This window comes from Arachis hypogaea, chromosome 4, assembly GCF_003086295.3.
Source record: "Arachis hypogaea cultivar Tifrunner chromosome 4, arahy.Tifrunner.gnm2.J5K5, whole genome shotgun sequence".
In the NCBI taxonomy this organism is placed as follows: domain Eukaryota; kingdom Viridiplantae; phylum Streptophyta; class Magnoliopsida; order Fabales; family Fabaceae; genus Arachis; species Arachis hypogaea.
Genome location: NC_092039.1, coordinates 123,768,595 through 123,791,375, shown reverse-complemented (window position 1 = coordinate 123,791,375; position 22,781 = coordinate 123,768,595). Strand labels below are relative to the sequence as shown.

Sequence of the window (22,781 nt, the reverse complement as noted above, 5' to 3'; positions counted from 1 at the left end):
AAAATCCCAAAAGAAACACTAGTAGCTACAGCAATGCCAAAAAATTCCTAGGAAACATTTACCATCTAGCATCCTATTGCTACTAGCATCCTATTGCTATTACTCCCCCTTTTATCATCAAGGGTGGATAATATGCAAGATCGGCAAAAACAGCACCTTATAACCTGCAGAAGAGAGTTAATGCACAGTTCTAATGAATTAACAAAGGTGCAATGTTATCCAAAGTTATTACAGTCAGCCAAGAGAACAAAACAGTTCAACAGTAGCAAAAGAAATAGAATTCATCAGACAAAATGAGCAGACAACAGCAGTTTCATGAAACAATTTTTAGGCATCCGAACCATTTTCCTCCGAATCACTGTCTTCATCAGCATCAGTGGCAGGGTCTTCATCCTTTTGAAGGTTATCAATGAAAGTCATGAACACAGCCACTCTATTTCTTGACTTATGGAGGAAATTTTCGCGCTTGCTTGCTAGCTTCCTTTGCTCTTTGCTCATAGCAATCAAGTGATTTGATTGAGAGACAAACTCCTGAACAACATCCTTGACAACATTCAGCAGGGCAGATTTCTAGCCAGTAGAGATGGAAGTACCCTCGGTGGAAGGAGGAGGAGATTCGTCTAGGATAAGTCTACATCGAGAAGGTCCTTTGACAGGAAATATCGAGCAAAAGTCTGATTGTCACAACTAGTCAATAAGTCGATTGATAAAGTAAATCGAAGACCTCAAGATTCGAAGGTTGCTTTTTGGACATTATAATATCAAGCAAAAGAAGTGAAAAACTACACGTGATTTAATGGACGTGGGAGTTGCACTTTAAATTGATTGGTTGAAGATGATTATAAATAAGAGAATGCTCGAAGGGAAGCATAGGTTGGAACTTTGCTTCAAAAATTACTCACGCACACTCACATCCTAGCGAATTTCTGAATTTGTATCGAAGTAATTTTCTGTAGGCTTTCCTTTCATTTGTTTTTACTTTTTATTTACGTTTTCTGCAAATTTTACTTTTTCTCGCAAGTTTATCTTTCAAACAACATTTATTTTTCTTGTCAAATTTTACATTTCAGCACCTTTATTCTCTATTTTCAAAAGTCCTTTGATTAAATTGAAGGTATTTTACTGTTTCATTTAAATTTAATGCAAATCATTTTAAATTCAGTCAATTTATTTTTAAAATCTTTATTTATCGTTTTTAGATTTCTTTGAATCTTGTCTGGTCGAAAGGTCTTTAATACACTTTGAGAAAATTGGTACTCACAAAGAAGAGTAAGTTTTGGCTCCCAGACCAATAGATATGGAACCACCTTCGATTTGCTAAAAATCGATAAGACAAATAAATATTAAAAAAATGAACAATAAATAATTGGTAGTGTGATGAATATAATAAGTTGACTTCTTAAGTCAATAGTTCAAGTCATGAGTGATGTGAGTATAGAGTACGTTGAGTGAGTGGAAGCATTTGGGCCACACTTGACAAGTTATATATCTTTGTTTTGAATTAGTCTTTGTGGAATTTGCTGTCCTCATTATGTATTTTTCATTTTTTTGTGAGTATAACCTACGTACGCGTTGATTATATTGTTAATTTGAATCAGTTGGTTATAAATTGGAAATATGTCCCTTGTTGAGAACACATGATATGATACAACAACTTAACTTGAAATATTGTGTGGTTGGAGTGATGACGATGAATGGTGTAGTTTATGCGGTGTTGATGGTGCAGCTACTTGCATGGACCAGCAGTGCAGTGGTGGTGCCACGCGTGAAGTGCATTGAGAGTGAACGGCAGGCTCTGCTTTCTCTCAAACGTGGCTTCAATGCCACGGATGATGATTGGTTGTCTTCATGGGGAGATGGGGAGCAGCAGAAGGAGTGTTGCAACTGGGAAGGCGTCAAGTGCAGCAATGTAACTGGCCATGTTCTCATGCTTCATCTTCATACTGATCCCTTTAGGACAGTTGGATCCATAAGTCCATCACTAGGTGAGTTACATCATTTGAAGTATTTGGACCTTAGTGGTAATTACTTTACTCACACTCCATCCATCCCTCCTTTCATTGCCTCTTTAACCTTTTTGACACACCTCGATCTCTCTTTTTGTTCCTTTGGTGGAAACATACCCCCTCAATTGGGAAATCTACTCTTCCTCCAGTATCTTGATCTTAGATCGAATGAATTTGATCCTCCGCAACAAATCCCTTCTCAGTTCTCAAATCTCTCCCATTTAGTGTACCTTGATCTTAGTTTCAGTAATTTGGTTGGAGGATTCCCTCTTCAAGTCACAAATATGTCATCCTTGACATATTTGGATCTTAGTGATAATAACTTCAATGGAACACTGCCTCCTCAGCTTGGAAATCTCTTATCCTTAGAACATCTTGATCTAAGTGCAAATGCATTCACCGGAACCATTCCTAGTCAATTCAAAAACCTTTCTCGTTTACAGCATCTTGACCTCCATCCTGAGTATTATGCCTTGGACAAAACCATGTCATTAAGTTCAGATTTACAATGGCTATCTGAACTTTCAACCATGAGGTATCTTTCACTTCCTAGGGTGAATCTAAGTGGTGCCAGCAATTGGCAACAACAAGTGAGTAGCCTTTCTCATCTTCAATATTTAGACTTGAATGCTTGCAATCTTGTTGATTCCATGCCCACTTTATCCCCCGCTAACTTCTCCACTTCTCTCTCATATGTGGATATCTCTAACAACTCTCTAAGGGATGCATCCTTCATATTCCCATGGTTAATGAATTCCACTCGTAGTCTTGTTACTCTCAGAATGAATGATAATGGTTTAACAGGAACCATACCAGGAACATTTGGGAACTTGAGCCTCCTTGAGGAGTTAAATCTTGAAAATAATGAGCTCAAAGGCCAAATACCTGTAACCTTGTTTCATAGTTGCAATTTGGCAGAACTATACCTATCCAAAAACAAGTTGACAGGGGAGTTTCATGAATATATTCGAGTATTTTCTCGTTGTGCTCATAGACCCTTAAAATTCTTGGATTTGAGCTGGAATGAAATTACAGGGGTGGTGCCTGACATCTCACATCTTTCATCTTTGCAAGAGTTACTACTTGATAACAACAGATTAAATGGAAGCATACATGAAGGTATTGGACAACTATCCAACTTAAATGAGCTAAGCCTTGGAAATAACTTCCTGACAGGTTTGATATATGAAGCTCATTTCTCAAGACTTTCCAATCTTGACACTTTGGATTTGTCTCATAATGCATTGGCTTTTAATGTTAGCGTCGATTGGATTCCCCCTTTCAATTTAAATAACATTTATTTGGCCTCTTGCAAGTTGGGACCTAACTTCCCAACATGGCTTCATACCCAAACGAAGATTGAGTATTTGGATATCTCCTGTGCTGGAATTTCTAGCACTGTTCCTAATTGGTTTTGGGAACCCCTTCCTCAGATGTGGAATTTGAATATTTCTCACAACAGCTTTCGAGGAAAAATTGAAGACGCAATTCTACCTGACCAAAGTCTTTCAATTGATTTGAGCTTCAATTTATTTGAAGGCCCAATTCCAGCATTCCTTTCAATTGCTTCAAAACTTGTTTTGTCCAATAACAGATTTTCAACTGCAAATCATCTTTTATGTGGAAATTCTTCCAAATACACAAGATTTATGGATTTGTCAAACAACAACCTTAGAGGAGAACTTTCGGATTGTTGGAGGGGTTTTGAGTTATTAGTCGTCCTAGATTTATCCAATAATCAGTTTTATGGAAATATGCCAAAATTTCTGGGGTCTTCAAGAAAAATCCAGTCAATACACTTAGAAGGCAATAATTTTTCAGGAGAGATACCATCATCCTTGCATAATTGCACACAACTACAAGTTTTTGATGCTGCAGGTAATAAGTTGTCAGGAACAATACCAACCTGGATTGGAGATAATATTCCAAAGCTACTTGTACTTAGCTTACGTTCCAATAATTTTCATGGTAACATTCCATTAAGCATGTGCAATCTTCATGAACTCCATGTCTTGGACCTCTCTCTCAATATTCTCTCTGGCAATATACCTAAATGCATAAATAATCTATCTGCTATGGCCACACTAGCAAATTCAAATGCAACCATTACTGATTACTATAATTATAATGTGACCATCGGAATTTATAATGATAGCACATCACTGATATGGAAAGGAAAAATGTCAAAATATGGAAGCACCCTGGGATTGTTGAGAAGTATTGATTTCTCCAGCAACAGATTAAGAGGGAAAATACCAAGTGAGATGATGAGTCTTATTGGCTTGGTTTCTTTAAATCTTTCAAGAAACTTGTTTAGTGGAGACATTCCTCCAACTATTGGACAGCTGAAGTCAATAGATTTTCTTGATCTATCCAGAAATCATTTGTCAGGAAGAATTCCTTCACAGCTTGCTCAGATTGACCGTCTCAGTGTTCTTGACTTGTCATACAATGATTTATCTGGAGAAATCCCAGTTGGCACGCAACTTCAAACAAGGGATGCTTCTGATTATGCAGGAAATCCAAAACTTTGTGGTGCTCCCCTCAACAATACTTGTCCCATTCATGGTCACCAGATCAGTGAACATGATGCTGACGGTGATGATGATGAACAATTTGTAAGCGAGGTGTTCTACATTGCTATGGCTGCTGGATTTGTTATGGCATTTTGGGGAGTTTGCTTCTCATTGATTTTGAAGAAATCTTGGAGATATGCTTATTTCAAGTTGTTGAGTGATGTCTATGACAAGCTCTATGTATTTACAGTGATCAAGGTGGCCAAACTGAAAAGGATCAGATCTCAAATATGAAGGTATGCACCGTTTTCATTTCTTCTAGTTTTTGTTATTGTTGATATAGTTGTTATATTCATAATATTGGTATACCAAAAAAATTAATATCTGATCTATCTAAACGAAACAAAATATAGTAGTGCTAAAATGTACTTTATTATAGTTGAAACCTTAAGTTGGACACACCAAATAAACCATTTATTATTGATTTTTTAATGGTTAAAACATAGCTTAGTTGATTACTTCCAAGTTAAAACAGTAGCTTACTTATAATATTAGTTCCTAGCAAACATATGTTGTATTTTACCGAACATGAGTTTGTTTGATGCAAGGAAGATCTTCATGGTTATCCATTTGAAGTGGATATGTTTTTGAGAATAAGTATCACGTTTTCTAAGGATTTCCATGTGTTAAAGATTATGTTGTAGGTGTGAATTGATGAAGTTTGGACAGGATGCTTTTTCGTATCACTCTGTTTACATTTTCTGAATTGGATATTTATATATGGATGTGAAGCTTGGTTTTATATATTTTATTCACGTTTTTTGGTTTAAGAGTGCATGTTTTAGTGTGTTTTTGTATAAGTGGATTTCATTCAATTTCTCTAGTACTACTCTGTTTTCGAGAGCTGTTGATATACTTACTTGGCTCTATACTCAAGAGATTGTTTACTGTTTTCACTTTTTATATATGCAGACTCTTTTATTATATATTTAGTCTTTATATATACATTCTTATATATACAATTGTAAACATGTGAACTTGTTCTTGTATTACAGTATATGTATATGGGATATGGATTGCATTTATGTTACTTAAATGTATAGTTCTGCTCTTTTACACATATATATTTTGAATATTATCTAACATGTAATGTTGTCATATCTTTCAGGCAGAATCTTCATGCATGTGTATCCATTTGGAAGGAGACTAATAACATTTAGAGATGCAGTTAATATAATAAGTGTTATGTTTGCATATTCTAGCCCTTTTTTTAGGTTTTCTGCTGTAGCTGCAGGGTGTTTGTTTTGTTATATTGGTGTGATTGTAAAACTTGGCCTTTGTTTTATTGCTGTAGTTTATTTTCAGGGACGATATTAAGTGTTAGTTATTGTGGACTTGTGATAGTTCTGTTTTTGTTCAGTTCATGCTTACCATTTTCATATAAAATTAATATTTTCTTCTTTCAAAGAAAAAGAAAGTAGAAAAGCTTTCAAAAAGCATTGGTTTCCTCTTAACATTTCAAGAAACACAATGAGAGGAGATAAATTTTAACTATAGGACAATTGAAGTTGATAAATTTTCTTGATTTATTTAAAAACTTTTTTTTTTTGGAAGGAATATTCACAACTTCTCATCATTTTTATGTTTAATTTTGTATTGATTTTTCCATAAAAAAAAAATAAACTACGCTCGTGGTGGTTTCCACTTCTCAACTGTATCATTTCTATCTATCTATTTATATTATGTAAAAGTTGATACTAACATATAATAGAATGAATTTATGTTATATTATTTTTTGTATTTATGCCTCGTCAATAATTTTACATACATATTTGTCAATTTACAATATAAAAAATAGTTAAATTTTTATATAATATTAATATATCATTTATGATTAATCATTACAAAATTTAAATTAATTTTAATATATCACTAAATAAAATTTTAAAATTTTTAATTAATTAAATTTAATATATATCATTAGTCAAAACTTAAACAATAACGATTATTATCTACATCAAAACGGTATATTTTTTTGTATTTCTTTTTTTTTAAATAATCATATTAAATTATATATAAATTTTCAAATAAAAGTTTTGTATAATATTTGTTATAAATTAACTTTTAAATTCAATATTAATTTACATATTATTAATTCATCCATAATATAATATGGGTTAATAGTCAAATTAATCTCTCAAAGATAAGACACTCTTCAAATTCATTCTTTGAATATTTTTAAAATCAAATTGGTCCTTCAAAGATTGAGAATTAATCATATTTGTCCTCTAGTCACTCCATTAACAATTTTTTTCAAAGATTGATGTGGTAAAACGTTAATTGATAACATATATAATAGCTGATATGTCTAATTGGATATTGACCAAACATGTTTATGAAAATTTATTAATTTAGTCATCTTTCCCAATTACAAGAATCCTATTTCTAATATGACCTAGTGATTAAATTGGTTGTTTTTGTAAACATATTTAGTTAACGTTTAATTCAACATGTTATGTGTCATGTATACCATCAGTTAACATTTTACATCATCAATTGTCGACGAAAATTGTGAGTGGAGTAATTGAATGACAGATATGATTAATTCGTAATCTTTGATGGACTAATTTGATTGAAAAAATCTTTAAGCGACGAATTTAAAAAATACCTTATTTTTCAAGAACTAATTTAATTATTAATCTAATATAATATTTTAAATTTATATTATATAATATAATATAATTAGTTTAGCTCTTAATATATAGCAGGTCTTAATCTAGTCTTAATTAAAACGCGCTGATCAACTTCATTTATCTGTATCGGTTCACTGCACTAGTGCACTAGTTACTTGGTCTACGTAATTAATATCTATTAGTTAAACCGCGTTGATCAATTCAACTCCATTCTTTATGTCTTCAATTTTGGACTAGTCTTTTTGACACATAAGTGGTTAGCTTAAGCTTAATATATGACTGACCTTTGCTCTTGTAAATAATCATTCCTCTTTCATTTGCTACACAATTACCATGAATCCAAGGTTTGCTATGGCATTTCAGTATTATGTCTTTATTGTATTCTTCATGCACATATCAGTGTTACATGCACTTGCATTAAACCCCATGATTGGCAACGTTACTGTGAAGTGCATAGAGAGTGAAAGGCAAGCACTACTCGCTTTGAAACAGGGTTTTCATCTCAACAACAATGCTTGGCTTTCTTCTTGGGGACATGGAGACAATCAAAAAGAGTGTTGTAACTGGGAACACATTCAGTGTAGCAATGAAACAGGCCATGTTTTGAAGCTTGATCTTCATGTTTCTGATCATATTGTAAGAGCTGGCTCCATTACTACAGCACTGGCTGAGTTGCATCATTTGAACTATTTGGATCTTAGTTACATTTCTTTCAATCTCACCCCCTCAATTCCTATCTTTATTGCCTCTTTAACCCATTTGAGATACCTCAATCTTTCACACTCTGGCTTCCAAGGAAAAGTACCCCATCAGTTTGGCAACTTGCTCTTCTTGGAATATCTTGATCTTGGATATAATAGCCTCTTTGCAGAAATTCCTCCTCAAATTTCAAACCTCTCCAATTTAGTGTACCTTCATTTGGGATCCAATTCTTTTCATGGGAACATTCCTCCACAACTTGGAAGTCTCTTATCCTTGAAATATTTGGATTTGAGTGAAAATGGTTTCAATGGAACTATTCCAGAAAATTTTGGAAATCTTTCAAATTTGGAGTATCTTGACCTTAGCTCCTCTTACCAAATATCTTTGAGTTCTGGTTTGCAATGGTTATCTCATCTTTCATTTCTGAGGCATCTTTCACTCCCTAAGGTTAATCTTAGCACTGCAAACAATTGGCAACAACTAGTGAGTGGTCTTTCTCATCTACAATACTTGGACTTCAATGGTTGTGATCTTTCAGATTCCATCCCCTCATCACTTTCTTCTGCTGCAAATTTCTCCACTTCTCTGTCATTTGTGGATCTCTCTGGCAACAATTTGATGAACTCGTCTTTGATATTTCCATGGTTAATGAACTCAACTAGCAGCCTAGACATGCTCAATTTGGATCATAATTCTCTGAGGGGAACCATACCAGAAGCCATAGGGGAATTGAGCTCTCTTGAATACTTGAATCTTGCCAGCAACCAACTCGAAGGCCAAATACCTATATCATTGTTTCATGTTTGCAGCTTGAGAGAATTAGACCTTTCCGGAAACAGGTTGAGTGGCCAGTTTCATGAGTTTGCTAAAGCATTGTCCAATTGTAATCACAAGCAATTGCAAACTTTGAAGATGGGATGGAATGAAATTATAGGTATGGTGCCAGACCTTTCTTCATTTTCATCATTGCAAGTGTTACGACTTGATAGCAATGGATTAAATGGAACTTTGCATGAAGGCATTGGACAACTATCCAATTTGAGGGAGTTAAGGCTTGGAAATAACTCATTGGAAGGTTTGATATCTGAGTCTCATTTCTCTAAACTTTCCATGTTATTAACTTTGGATTTATCTCATAATTCATTGGTCTTTAACATTAGCAATGAGTGGGTTCCCCCTTTCAAATTAATCAAGATTAAATTGGCATCTTGCATTTTGGGCCCTGACTTTCCAAAATGGCTTCAAAGCCAACATAACATGAATTGGTTGGATATTTCTGGAGCTGAAATATCTAGCAATGTTCCTAATTGGTTCTGGGAATTCCTTCCCACAATGGTAAAATTGAATCTTTCCCACAACCATTTCAAAGGCAAAATTGAAAATTTACCTTTGATTCCTCAGAGTGCCTTGCAGATTGATCTAAGCTCAAATTCTTTTGAAGGCCCAGTCCCAGCATTTCTTTCAATATCAGCACAAGTGTTTCTGTCCAACAACATGTTTTCAACAGCAAATCTTTTTCTGTGTTCTAACGTGTCTGCGAACACTGAATATTTAGATTTTCAAATAATCACATTAGAGGACAGCTCCCAGATTGTTGGATGAATTTCCAATCTCTAGGCTTCCTAGATTTGTCCAACAATTATTTTCATGGCAGCTTACCAAGATCTATGGGATCATTGAGGCAAATTCAGTCATTACATCTAGGTGATACCAATTTTTCTGGAGAAATACCATTGTCCTTTGTTAATTGCACAGGGATAAGACTTTTTGATGCTTCAAAGAATAATTTAACTGGGCCATTCCCTAGCTGGATTGGAAATAATCTTTCAAATCTGTTTATACTTAGCTTGCATTCCAATCAATTTCATGGGAGCATGCCTCTAAGTATATGTAATCTTGATGAGCTTCATTTGTTGGACCTCTCTTTGAATAGTCTTTCAGGGAATATACCTAAATGCATAAGCAATCTTTCTGCAATGGCAAGTCAAGCAAATTCAAAGGTTGATATTTTCTATGCTTATGATGCATATTATGATGATTTTGATGGCATTACTAGCTTTGGAGTTAATGCTGATAGTGCTTCACTTATATGGAAAGGAAAAATGTCAAAATACAGAAGTACATTGGGACTATTGAGAAGCATTGATTTATCAAGTAACAGATTCAATGGGGAGATTCCAAGTGAGATGATGAGTCTTGTTGGTTTAGTTTCTCTTAACATTTCGAGGAACAAGTTAGTTGGTAATATTCCTCAAGGTGTTGGAAATTGAAATCGTTGGATTTTCTTGATCTATCTAGAAATCAATTGTCTGGAAGGATTCCTTCACAACTCTCTCAGCTAGATCGTCTCAGTGTTCTTGATATATCATATAATGATTTATCAGGCCAAATTCCACTCGGTACCCAACTTCAAACTAGAGATGCATCTGCTTATATAGGAAATCCAAAATTATGTGGTGCTCCTCTCAACAAAACCTGTCTCATTCCTACTCAGAATCAAGTTGATGGAAATGATGATCACGAAGAACAATTTTTTACTGAAGGGTTTTACATTGCTTTGGCGATTGGATTTATTATGGGGTTTTGGGGAGTTTCCTGCTCATTGATTTTGAAGAAATCTTGGAGATATGCTTATTTCAAGTTCCTTAATGATCTATATGACAAGCTTTATGTATTTGCTGCAATTAAGATGGCTAAATTAAAATGACTCAGATCTTAAGTATACAGGTATGTAACCCTTCCATTTTTGTGTATTAGTATCTGTGGAATTGGTTACATGATTCTCTTAATTAGCTATTTATGGAGCAATTAGTGTGAACATAATATATCCACCCAGATCCAGGCATCCATATATTTTGAAATTATTCATTATAAGATAAGATGTAAGTTGAACAAATATGCAGTGTTTTAGCAATTATTAGTAGTATTGTTCTTCTGGATCATAAGAATTATGATAATGTAGATTCAGTTAGGATTAGTGTTGGTCGTCCATAAAATTGTAATAACAATGTGAAGTTGATCTTGTGTTGTATTGAAAGATAATGTATGTCAGATATGGTTTGCATTGTATGTTACTTAAATATGTTCTGCTTTTTGTCACTTGTGTATATTTTGAATATTACCTGATGTGTAACTTTGTTATATATTTCAGGTAAAAGAGTAGACAACATCATATGTTAAAAAAAGAGGTTTGCTTGTGATACAACCAGGATCTTCGTGTGTATCCATTTGGAAGGAAATCAACCAAATGTAGTGATGCAGATGCTAATAAGTGTTGTGTTTGCATGTGTGGAAGAGGATTCTTTGAAACTTGGCCTTGTTTTGTTGCTGTAATTTATTTTCATGGATGATTTAGGTGTTGTTATGAAAGTGCTTTGTATTTGTAGTAGTTATGTTTTCTGTTAAGTTAATAGGTATTAAATCTATTGGTCTAAAATTTGAGTAATGATGTATCAAGTAACTTGTCATATGTTTGTCTACTCAAAAGTTGAAAAATTAAAATAAAAAAGAAAAATAGATAGTGTTAAACATATAATCTTTTATGTTATTTTTTTATTAGCTTTAAGTTTTTGGGAGAAGTAGTATAATAGCATAAAACTTTTATGTTTGAAAAGTCTAAAATTTTATCTTTGATGAACTCTCAAAAAAATAAAATAAAATAATATAAGGCAAACAAAAAAGAAAAAAGAAAGTCTATGCTAAAGTTCAAACAAATCTAAAGATGCTCTGAAGGTTGTGGTAGGCTTAGAGAAGGGGGGTTGAATCTATGCCTTCCTTTTTGTTTGCTGTTATTACCCTTTTAAAATAACTTTGCAATTCTGATTCTGTTCGAACGGAGCAGCGGAAATTTATGAGACAATTTGTTTTTGTCTCATGAAAATCAGAAAACAGAACACAGCAGAGAAGAGAAAAGCTAACACCAGCAAGTATCCTGGTTCGGTTGCCTTGTGCTATGCAACCTACATCCAGTCTCCTCCACAACTATGGAAGAATTTCACTATAGTTAACAGTATTACATACACCAATAACACAGGATTGACCCAATCCTTTCACACTCAAGTTCTAACCTAACTTGACATTGGCTATGCTAATACCTAACTATACCTCTTAGTGCTAATCCAACTAAGAAAGGGATACCTTACAGGTACAAGATACAAGACACAATCATACCTAAATAAATCAGAAAACAACTCTAGGCTTTTCTCTCAAGTGTATCTCTCAGCCTTTTTCCACTCACGGCTTTTTCTCAAGCTTTCTCACACTGCCTTTTCTCTCAAGAAATTACAGAAAGATAAGCTTAGAAAAGTACATTACAATCATTAAAACATGAAGGAGATTGACTTCATCAGCAGCCTCTTTGCTATGTGCAAAACCAGATTCACAGACCTCAGCTTGAGTTCTTCAGTATTGGCCAAATGTTTCTTTGAAAGAAAGCATTATCCAAGTAGATGAACTTTCTAACAGAACACTGTTCTCACACTCTGGTTTTCTCTCCTTGCCCCTGAGTGAACAGCCAGCTTCTTTTTATCTCCTTGCATGTTCCTTGGTTCTTCTTCCAAGGTCAACACCTTGAGCCTTGAGCTTCACCAACCCACAAGCTCCCTTTTTCTTCTCAAACATCAAAGTAGAACCTTTGCTTCTGACTTTTTTAATTTGACCGAAAGCCATGAAGGAGTAACCGAAATTGTCTTCCAATGGTCAACCAAATCTGAACCATAGAGATGCAACTTGGTCTCCAATAATCTCTTGTGACCGTGGATTTGTAGCAGTGAAGAACAGAGATCAACTTTTTCCTTGAATACCATTTTCGGATAGAGCAGAGAGTTAGAAAGAAAGGATGAAGATCTGATGCATGCAAGATGAGATGGATTACCTTTCTTAAGCTTGATTTAGCTTGGAATTTCTGTTTTAGCTTCTGTGCTTCAAGCTTTAACTCTCTCTCTCTTGCTTCTTTGGTTACTAGCTTATGAAGGAAGCTTTTTCTCTCTTTCTCTTTCTTACTTTTCTGAAGTCTTGATGTGACTTGATTAGAGAGGAGAGGAACGTTGCTTTGGTTGGAGCAAGATGGTGGGAAATTGAAAAACAATTTCGAGCTTGGATCGGGTTCTTCTATACTTCAGCCCGTGGTGCCTTGCTATGCTTCTTTGATGAATTTCGTTTGAGATGAATGACTTGGACTTGTCTTTACTTACTATTCAGCCCATTAGCCTTGTTTTGCTTTTCATTCAAATTGAGCTGCTTAAATTGAATTGTGGCCTGCAGCATAACATAAATAATTAGCAATGTATACTTGTTAATTAAACAACTCTAATTATTTATTTTGCCAAAAATAATGTTTGTCATCACTAATAAATTTAGTTAATTTCTTAACTCAACATGCTCTAATTTAAAAAGATATGTTAGAGATATAACTATTTATATTATCTTCTCGGTTTAAACTTTTGGGAATATAGACATAATGACAAATAGTATTAGCCTTGGAACAAATCTAAAAGGTCCAATAGATTTGTTATTTAAATTAACTATAATTTTGGTGTATTTATAGTATAAACTCATTTAATCATAATTATTCTCCGCATACAAGTCATTTTTTATACAAGTACATAGAAGTCTCTTTAACCTAATTCACCTCATGCGCCACTATCTAACTAACCTTTTAATCAAATGCGTGAATATATAACTGTCTTTTTGGAAAGGATTTCGTTTCTATTTTCGAATTTTCTCAGCGTTTTCAATCTACGTTCTCTTCCATCTCTGCGTTTCTCTTCGTTCGTTCTCTGCGTTCCCTTTTTTCATTTTTTGTAATTTTTTTCATTCTCTACATTTTTAAAATCAAGATCTGAAATCAATTTTAAACAGTTATCTCGTTGTTGAAGACAATGAATGATTCAAGTTCAGATTGTCAATTGAGCCAGAGCGAAGTGGATTATTGTTTTGAATCCAATCAAGTGGCTGAGGTGTGGTTCGATTCTAGTTAATATTTTTGTTAGTAGTTTATGATTCTATAGGTAAATAATGTTGTTTTTGTTAGTGAAAATTGATGTTCATCGTTGATGGTTTGAATTGAATGTAATGTAGGAGTTTTGCATTAAAGAAAATATTTTTGTGTATTTGTAACAAATTTCACTATTTCAGTGTAAAACTAAGATATTTATGTGTATTGTTAAGAATTTTCAATGTATGTGTATTAATAAGTTTTGCATAATTCAAAATTCTTATTCTCCCTCTTCCTCATCTTTTGTTGCTTCTTCTTTTTCTTTTTCTTTTTCATCATCATCATCTTTTTTTTTTCTTATTCATCTTTTTCTTTTTGTTTTACCTTTTCAAGTTTCTTCTTATTTTACTCTCTTATCAAGAATAAAAACAAAAGAAATCAAACAAAGAAGAAGAAAAAACACATAGTACTACAAAATTACTTGGAAGATAATGAACCTACATTCATTCAACTAAAAGAAAGAAAGAAATAGGAAGAAAAGAAGAAAAAATATAGCATTAAAAAAAATATTTTTGTGTATTTGCAGCAAATTTCAGTGTAAAACTAAGATATTTATGTGTATTATTTAAGAATTTTTGGTATTTTTGTACTTATAAGTTCTGAATAATTTAAAACTCTTCCTCTTCTTCCTTCTCATCTTTTGTTGCTTCTTCTTCTTTTTTTTTCATCACCATCACCATCATCTTTTTTTTTCTTATTCATCTTTTTCTTTTTGTTTTACTCTCTTAACAATAATAAAAACAAAAAAAATCAAACAAAAAAAAAAACACATAATGCTGCAAAATTACTTGAAAGAGGATAAACTTATATTCATTCAACTAAAAGAAAAAAATGAGAAAAAGTGTAGCATTAAAGGAAATATTTTTGTGTATTTGTAGCAAATTTGGTGTAAAACTAAGATATTTATGTGTATTGTTTAAGAATTTTCGGTGTTTTTTTACTGATAAGTTTTGCATAATTCAAAACTCTTCTTCTTCCTCCTCTTCATCTTCTGATGCTTCTTCTTTATCTTTTTATTTTATTTTCTCATAATTCTTTTTGAATTCAGCTTCGAAACTTCCTTCACTTTTCGCGACGATTTTGAAAATTTTTTTAGATTTTTATCTTTGTTTGAATTTTGAGTGTTGCGGTTTTGATTAAGGGAGAAGAACTGTTTGTCATAATGGGTTTTGCGCTATTCCAGAGTTGGAGAAGCGCGTGTTTACACGCAATCTAAACTGAGAGTTGTTTTTAATTTGTTAGATTTAAGCTAATTTGTATGAACTTATATGCCAAAAAGACTTATATGTATAGTAGACCTGAATGAGATATTTAGATAACTATTTAATAAGTAAAGTTTGAAAATAACTATTTACTTATATTTGTTAATATAACAATTATGCACAATTAAATGCATGTATATACCAACGCAAGTTGGCACAGATGGATGAGGGTCTGTGTCCCTTAACCATCTTTCCCGGGTTCGATACTCACTGGAGGATGGGAATGGAGCTTGCTTGGGAGGGTCACCCATTTTGCCTCTGCAGTACCCGAGAGATTAGTCATTGGGCTTTTGGCTTGATGGATATCCTGGTGCAAACAAAAAAAATAAAATAAATGCATGTATATAATTTTTTTCATATTAACAAATAAATTAAATCAATATTTTTAAAAGGTCAAAAAATTTATTCTCTTATTCTTGGTTTTAAATTGTGGGCTGCATGACATAATGCAGCGACAATGATTGCATAAGCAATTGCAAATTGCAATTGTATTTTCCATAATTAGGGTTAAGTACGGTTTTGATCTTAATATAGAGGTCAAAGATTTTTTTTATCTTTGATTTTTTTTGCCTATAAAATGATCCCGAAAGCTTAACTTAATTTTAAAATCGTTTTTCGAACGAAAATACCCTTCTCCTTTTTTCCCCAAAATTAACCAGAAGCTGAAGCAAAAGCAACAACAACAACCAGACACAGAATAACAACAATAACTATTTATAGAAGTATTGAACAAGTTATGAGTTCTAGCTATTTGATGTTGTGTTTTTTCTTTCATTACTTTTGGAGGCTACAACAGCGGAGTTGTTGAGTTTAGATTGAAAATTGCTCTACTGTTTGTTTACATTTATGGTTCTATTATGAGTTTAACAACTGACTCAAGGAAACCTTTGAATGCTTGTTGATTAGTGTTACATTATATTTGAGAACATGTGCGGCAGTAAAATGAAATGACTATGTCACTGTGAAATAAGAAAAATGACCTAAATTCTGATACATGATTATATATCATATTTATTAGGCACATGCATATATATGCCCTTGGCTTTTAATTTGGATTTTAGTAGTATCATTTTGCTTAAAGCTTATTATGAACTGTTGCATTTTACTGGTTGACTAAGCAAGTGCATGTAAAGTGAGTGTTTTAGATTTGAGTAATGTTAGAAAATCAGCTAATTTTTTAAAAATTATTTTAAATTTTAAAGAAACAGCTTCTTTCACAGCAGTGCAAAATTAAGCAAATTACTTATTGCAAATTAATTTTCCTACACTTTTTAGCAGTTTCTAAAGAGTATCACATCCGTTAAAATTTGAAATTTGCCAATTAAGCAAATTAGTTATTGCAGAAGGCAACTTCTTTAGCTCATGATTGAAAGACAGGTTAAGTTACCTTAGATGTAGCAATTCAGCTGCTTTCAATGGAAGCTCTTTTATTGCGCAAAAGCTTAAGTGTTGTTTGGATTGATACCCTTTCAAGAAGGCAACTTCTTTAGCTCTTTCAACTAAGCAGTGGAGCAATTGATCTTGTTGATGGGGATACTTTCTCTGATTGCCTTGTTTATTCGAGAGCAACTAAGCATTCTTAATGAGAAAGAAGGTACAAAGAACAACCACGAAGCCTGTCTTGGTATAGTGCAGACCGCTTATGCAAATGCAACATCTACTAATGACCACCAGCCTGTCTTGGTATAGTACAGTGCTGTCACATACCTACCTATATACTTCAGTTCCTATATTAATACTAATTTTAGTCTTTTATGTTGGCGTTTTCTCAAAGGTGTTACTGCTGTAATTTTATTTTATTTTCTCTCTTACATTATTTCATATTGCAAATCTTTGATCCAAGTCATTGGGCACATGTTACCTCTCATATTAGAATTTGAATGCAAATTTTGTAAAGGAAGAAAAAAACTAATTTGAATCGAAGTCATTTTTCGAAATCTATTTATAATATGTTCTCTAAAATATTTTTAATATAACATTTATTAAAATCTATTTATAAGTCTCACTCTAGTTATAATATATAAAAAGAGATGCAAATAGTGTTTACAGTGAATAAATAATACGTTTAAACAGTTGGTTGATGCATTGGTAATATATTCCTATTTTTAATTGCTTCTCTTCTTTGATGGTTTGAGGTGGAAACTTTCAGCTTTTCTTGATCCTCAAAGATTTTAGTGTTACTATTCAACTGTTCACTTATAAGCAAAATTAGTGTTGTACTATTTCATTTGCAAACTTTGCCACTCTTATTTCACTACAAGTATAACCTTCTAGACCATGAACATGAAAGTCTCAATCTTGAAAAGGGAAAGGTTTTGAATTAGTCCAATTTGTTCATAGCCACCAATCAATATCCCATTAATTAAAGCAAAACTATATTTATCTGCTAAACTTTAGTTCATGCGCCTGAAATTTATTATCAGATGGTTTGGAAGAATTTTAGAGTGTAACATATACATGAACAGAAATTCAAAAGGTAAATATGATAATGATCAATAAGAAGGACTATAATTAATATAATAAATCAATATTATGATGGCAATGAAGATGGACTTCCGGTATTCTTCTGGTGCTTCCTTGCAAACTGAAACTGCCAGACCCACGGCAAACGTACGAATTGGCTCTTGACTCGTGGCTCTGTATGTCATTGAGTTGCTTACCTTGTGATTGGACCAAAACAGTCATGTCCAAGAACACTTGATGAAGCTCATTGAGGCTGCTCTCTATATCAATCAGTGTGTCATGGTACTCTTGAATCTCTTGGATTGTGATCGAATGGATTGCCTAGCTTCAATGGAAGTAAAAGAACGCATGTAATTCACCTTGGTAAGAATAGGGAAGCCGGGAATAATCTTCAAGATGACAATGTCTCTAGTGTTGAAGAAAGCCGGGTTTTTCTCAATGATAGAATTTGAAGGGAGCCAGTTTTGAGAATAGTCTTGGAGAATATTTTACAAGCCACACATGCTAACTGCACAAACAAAATGGTGATATATCCACCACCTAGTGAGGTATTTCACAATGACAAAAATACATATTTTCAGGTGATATATCCACCACCTAGTGAGGTATTTTACAATGACAAAAATACATATTTTCATTTGCATGAGCACAACAAAATATATACCCAATACATCTATTAGTTCCTAAACCTATATTTACATCAGCTAGCAGCACAACAAACATAAACTGAAATATTAAAGAATCCCTCACCCATAATTGGCACCGCCCACAACCATAGTTCATGAATCAACAAAAGCACCATCCTACAAGTTTAGCAAAAAGTAAAAAATGAATCTAATAAAAGCCAAATTTGATGAACTTAAAAGTTAAAATCACGATTTACATATAATGTTCTTACATCCTTCACTATAATCTTGTCTGGAAGTCCAATTCTTGGTAATAACCGTTCCAACACATACAATGAGGAGTTTTCATAATTGCTTGTAACAGGTTAATCATCTGAAAAGCAAGAATATGCTGAAGTCATAATATGCAGCATTAGAAGTATTTTTTTAAACTTGAGTCATCAGTTCCCATAATGCAGAACGTATCTTGCAAAATCAACCAATCATTCAAATTTGCAGATCAAGTGCAAAATTTCAAGACAAAGCAGTTCAATATCCGTTAAAATCACTCCAATAGATCAACTTTAACCATGCATTCCAATTCCATAATGCAAAAACCATTAAAGTACTCCAAGAGACAAAAAAGACGTCAAAAAATTTGCACACCCAATTCACAGCGAAGAACCAAACCTGAGAACACTGAGAAAGGAGCTTCCGCCATGCTGTCTTAGGTCCTGATTTCGATTTCACTGACGGCTTCTTCATTCGGCCCGCAGCAGCAGCCGCCGCCAAAGCCGCCGCAGCACTTGATTTTTCTCCATCTACCGCATCCTCACCTAAAATTAACAAAATTCAACACAAAACTGACTCCAAATTCTACCAAAGATTCATTATCTAATACTCACATGCATGCAAAAGAACCATTCACTTCCCACAAAAGAAACCAAAAAGGTTGCAACTTTCTAACCTATGGACTAAGGGGTCATCAAATCATCCCCTTCTGTCGCCGGCACAGAAGGAGGCGTGGCCTTCAACGACAAAGTTTCTGGCAAAACATAATCGCAAGAATTTGGATGAAATCGAGAAATCGAGTAGCTTCATGGAGGCACCTGGTGCGGAAGAGGGAAGAGGAAGAAGCGGCTGTCTTCTATGACGGTGGTCTTCCATGAGATGATAGATTTTTTTGGGAAGTTCTTTCAGGAACTGAAACGAGGATTAGCAAATTTAGATTTTATTGTTGGGGCAAAGTTAAAATATTAAAACTTGTTGTCTTTTAGTATAAATTTTAATAAATTATTTATAGATTAAATATAAACCATTAAATTTATTATCAATCTAATTAGACAGACCCGTAATCATGCACCAAAAATTAAAAATACAACTACAAGCTTCGAACCATAGAGCATACAAAATTTAAAAAAAAAAACGAAGAACAAGTGAAGAACAAGCGACTGAGTCACTGACCTTCCGACCAGACGACAGTGAGAAAATGCAGACAACGGCGAGAAGATGAAGATGACAGATGGGCCGAGAGCTTGCGGAAAAAGAGAGCAGGGGTTGGAGACTACTTGAGGGCAGAGGCTACACGAACAAACAACGGCTGAGCTCGACAGACGGACGATGGCAGTGAATCGACGGACCAGCGACAGCAGCAGTTAGGATTGGAAGAGATATGTGAAGAGTGAAGACTAAAAGGGAGTATGGTCGAGTGATGTGATTTCAGAGCCGTTTAAGCCAAAACTATGCCGTTTTCTTCGAATTAACCGGTTTCTAGTCCAGTCCAACCGACTAATTCCTGGCCGATTTGGCAGTTTTTACCGATTTTTGTTTCAATAGTTTTGTGTATCTAATCGGACTGTTAATGCTGTCAGTTTGCTGTTGAATCGGTTCGACTAGTTAATCCGATCTGATTTTCAGAACCATAGTTGTAACTCGGTTACGGTCGTTATATAAATCAGGTATCAAAACTAAAACATCATCAATATCATAACGGACGACTAAGTCTTTATGCCTTCTATTATGAAATATTATAACCCATAAACGGTCACAAGGTGTTCTTGCCTGAACGTTCTGGAGGATAAGTCGGCTCTCAATGATAGATTGCTGAGCTGTTACCTTCAGTACCAAACTATGAATCTCGCTTGTCCGAGCTTTTCTTTTAGTAAGGTGTGACTTGTGAGCAAGGAGGAGAGGGGGAGTGTACCTGTAAAGGTACTCCAATGCTTAAGTCACTATTATATCTTAGTTATCTTGGAAGAAAATACTTTACCTTCTTTTTATACATTCCGAGGTTCTCGTCAGTTACATTTGGTGTGATTATCTCAGTTTGTAGAAGATTTGTAACGTATTCGATCATTGCGTCATAAGATCGGACGTTAGGATTGTAGGTACTGTTCGGACGATTTATAGCTCGTTTAACCGAACTATAACGCGCACCGAGTTATGACATATTCGTAACCGCCATATCACAAGGTATAAACAAATTATAAAAAACATGAAGAACAAGGAAAGAGATACACACAAACTCATTTTCTCAGTTTTATAATTACTCTCTAAAATACTAATTGACAGTCAGAGTACTTTTTATAGATACTTACATTCTTCTGCTCTATTCACCCGAGATATAGTTCGTGATATTGTGGCATTACTAAGCTGAGTTGCAGGATTGGCCGAGCTATACTCCAAGTTCTATTTCATTTCTAGAACATTTGGTGTCTACTGTAAGACTGAAGAATTAAATTTTTTTTGCGTTCCAATTTTTTATTAACCATGACAGATAATCAATCTTCTCCAACTCCATCCGCGCTTTTACGTATGATAATTGAGTTATAATAGACAAATCAACGTATAACTGTTAAAAACCGACGGATAGCAATTCAGCTAGCCGAGCTCACCAATGCTCGGATAGAGAATAATGAACACAATGAGAATAATGAGAATGGATAAGATGAAGATAGGAAGGAAAATCCAATCCAACTCATGTATCTAAAACACCAGGATGGAACACAATCTTCTTCCACCACAAACTGAAGGGCAAAATATTGTTGGGCCCTTCACAACTGATGTCATAATTCATGAACTTCCAATTGCTCATAAATTTTGCTTTACCTATGACTTTAATGCCATATGATGGTCTTGGTGACCCTAAAAAACAGATAAAGAAAATTTCATTTTAACAATGGTGCTTCTGATCCTATTGTATGTTGTTTTTCTATATTTTTCGAAGTTGCTGTATATTGGTTTTCTTCTTTGTTTATACGACCTATTTTTTATTTTTGAAATTTAGCTAAATCATCTGAGGATCACTTTATTGCATTTTCGTTCTATTTACTTACATGACTAATTATCTAAATACAATGAAACAAGAATAGCATGAGAATCTTCATAATTATGTTAATTGTTTTACTAAATTAAAATTACTATGAATATTCCTAATCTGCATCGTGAGGTAAATTTACATGCAATCAAGAATGGTTTAGAATTGTTAGAATTCCAAGTGTATTATTTTCTCCAATTTGTTGAGAAAACTTATACGAAGGTATATTCGTGTTGAATACGAAAAATTGACATAAAATTAGTCGAGATGAATGTCACGAGTTTTTGTCCAAAATGCACAAACATTATGTCACCTTCAACTTTAAAATTCTCTCATTTATTTGCTACCTTTAGTTTGAAATATCCACGCAAGTCCACAACCAGCTGAAAGAGATAAAGAGGCACTTTTTCTTGCCCAAAATGCACGAAGAAATAATACTTCATATATATTTTAGAATATGTATATAAATGGTATTTTAAAAAAAGAAATACTCAAAGCTCATCAATATTTGTTATTTTTTACTATCACTTTTAGTTATTAATTCGATTTCTTTAGTCTAATAATTTAATAATATAATTTTAGTCTACACTTTTAAATATTGATGACTAATTGATAACCAAACAATAAATTTTAGAAAAAAGGACAAATTAGTCCCTGACTTTTTATCCCGTAGACATTTTAGTCTCTAACCATTGAAAAATACTTTTAAGTCCCTGACGTCCTTAAAAATTAGACGAATCAGTCCCTCCGTCCATAAGCCACCGTCAGACCCAACGGAAAAGGCTGACGTGGCTCTCCCTTTGCTTACCTGGCATCACAGTGTCCCACGTGGCACGTTAGTGGGATTGAGCTTTTTAAAAATGGGCACATAAGTTCCTGTCACTCAAAACGACGTCACGTCATTTTGTGTGCTGCCCTAATCTTCAAATTCATTTGAGTTATTCGTTTATGGTGGTGGCTGGTGGTGAGGAGAATACCGGAAAAGATAAAGTGTCTACTCTGGCTTTGCCTCAACAACGGAGTTCCCACGGCTAGCTACCGATTTCAAAGAGGTCTTGCTACTTCTAATTTTTGTCAGAGATGTTATCTTACTCTAGAGGATATTGACCATTGTTTTAGGACTTGCCGAAAAGCTCATCAGATTTGGATTAGCTTAAACTTGGGAATGACCGCTGTAGATTCTGGTTTGGATTTTGTGTCTTGGATTCGTTCTAACCTCAACA

At 33.8% G+C, this 22,781-nt stretch overlaps 3 protein-coding genes and 1 long non-coding RNA gene across 4 annotated transcripts; 3 read left to right on the top strand and 1 right to left on the bottom strand.

The window, feature by feature from the left end:
- Positions 1-1,464: 1,464 nt before the first annotated feature.
- On the top strand, positions 1,465-5,941 carry LOC112797830 (receptor-like protein EIX2). Its single transcript, XM_025840935.3, has 2 exons — positions 1,465-4,818; positions 5,691-5,941. Exon 1 carries the CDS (start codon positions 1,643-1,645, stop codon positions 4,814-4,816), a length of 3,174 nt encoding a protein of 1,057 aa, XP_025696720.2. The 5' UTR covers positions 1,465-1,642; the 3' UTR covers positions 4,817-4,818; positions 5,691-5,941.
- A 1,506-nt stretch (positions 5,942-7,447) lies between these two features.
- Positions 7,448-11,452, top strand: LOC112795389 (receptor-like protein EIX1). Its single transcript, XM_025837320.3, has 2 exons — positions 7,448-10,644; positions 11,069-11,452. The coding sequence occupies exon 1, from the start codon at positions 7,549-7,551 to the stop codon at positions 9,517-9,519; it is 1,971 nt and encodes a 656-aa protein (XP_025693105.1). The 5' UTR covers positions 7,448-7,548; the 3' UTR covers positions 9,520-10,644; positions 11,069-11,452.
- Positions 9,894-10,624, top strand: LOC114927602 (receptor-like protein EIX2). Its single transcript, XM_029297665.1, has 2 exons — positions 9,894-10,158; positions 10,302-10,624. The coding sequence occupies exons 1-2, from the start codon at positions 9,894-9,896 to the stop codon at positions 10,622-10,624; spliced, it is 588 nt and encodes a 195-aa protein (XP_029153498.1).
- A 6,100-nt stretch (positions 11,453-17,552) lies between the features above and the next one.
- Positions 17,553-21,197, bottom strand: LOC112797829 (uncharacterized). Its single transcript, XR_003199875.3, has 7 exons — positions 20,304-21,197; positions 19,707-20,148; positions 19,210-19,445; positions 18,933-19,078; positions 18,536-18,636; positions 18,388-18,440; positions 17,553-18,145 (listed from the first exon to the last, which is right to left on the bottom strand). It is a non-coding gene; the product is annotated as an uncharacterized lncRNA (long non-coding RNA).
- Positions 21,198-22,781: the final 1,584 nt, after the last annotated feature.

Excerpts from the sequence above, each read along its gene's own strand:
- LOC112797830 (XM_025840935.3), top strand. The coding sequence starts at position 1,643 with ATGATACAACAACTTAACTTGAAATATTGTGTGGTTGGAGTGATGACG.
- LOC112795389 (XM_025837320.3), top strand. The coding sequence starts at position 7,549 with ATGAATCCAAGGTTTGCTATGGCATTTCAGTATTATGTCTTTATTGTA.
- LOC114927602 (XM_029297665.1), top strand. The coding sequence starts at position 9,894 with ATGGCAAGTCAAGCAAATTCAAAGGTTGATATTTTCTATGCTTATGAT. Across the intron at positions 10,159-10,301 it reads TTCGAGGAACAAGTTAGTTG|GCCAAATTCCACTCGGTACC; the intron begins GTAATATTCCTC and ends ATGATTTATCAG.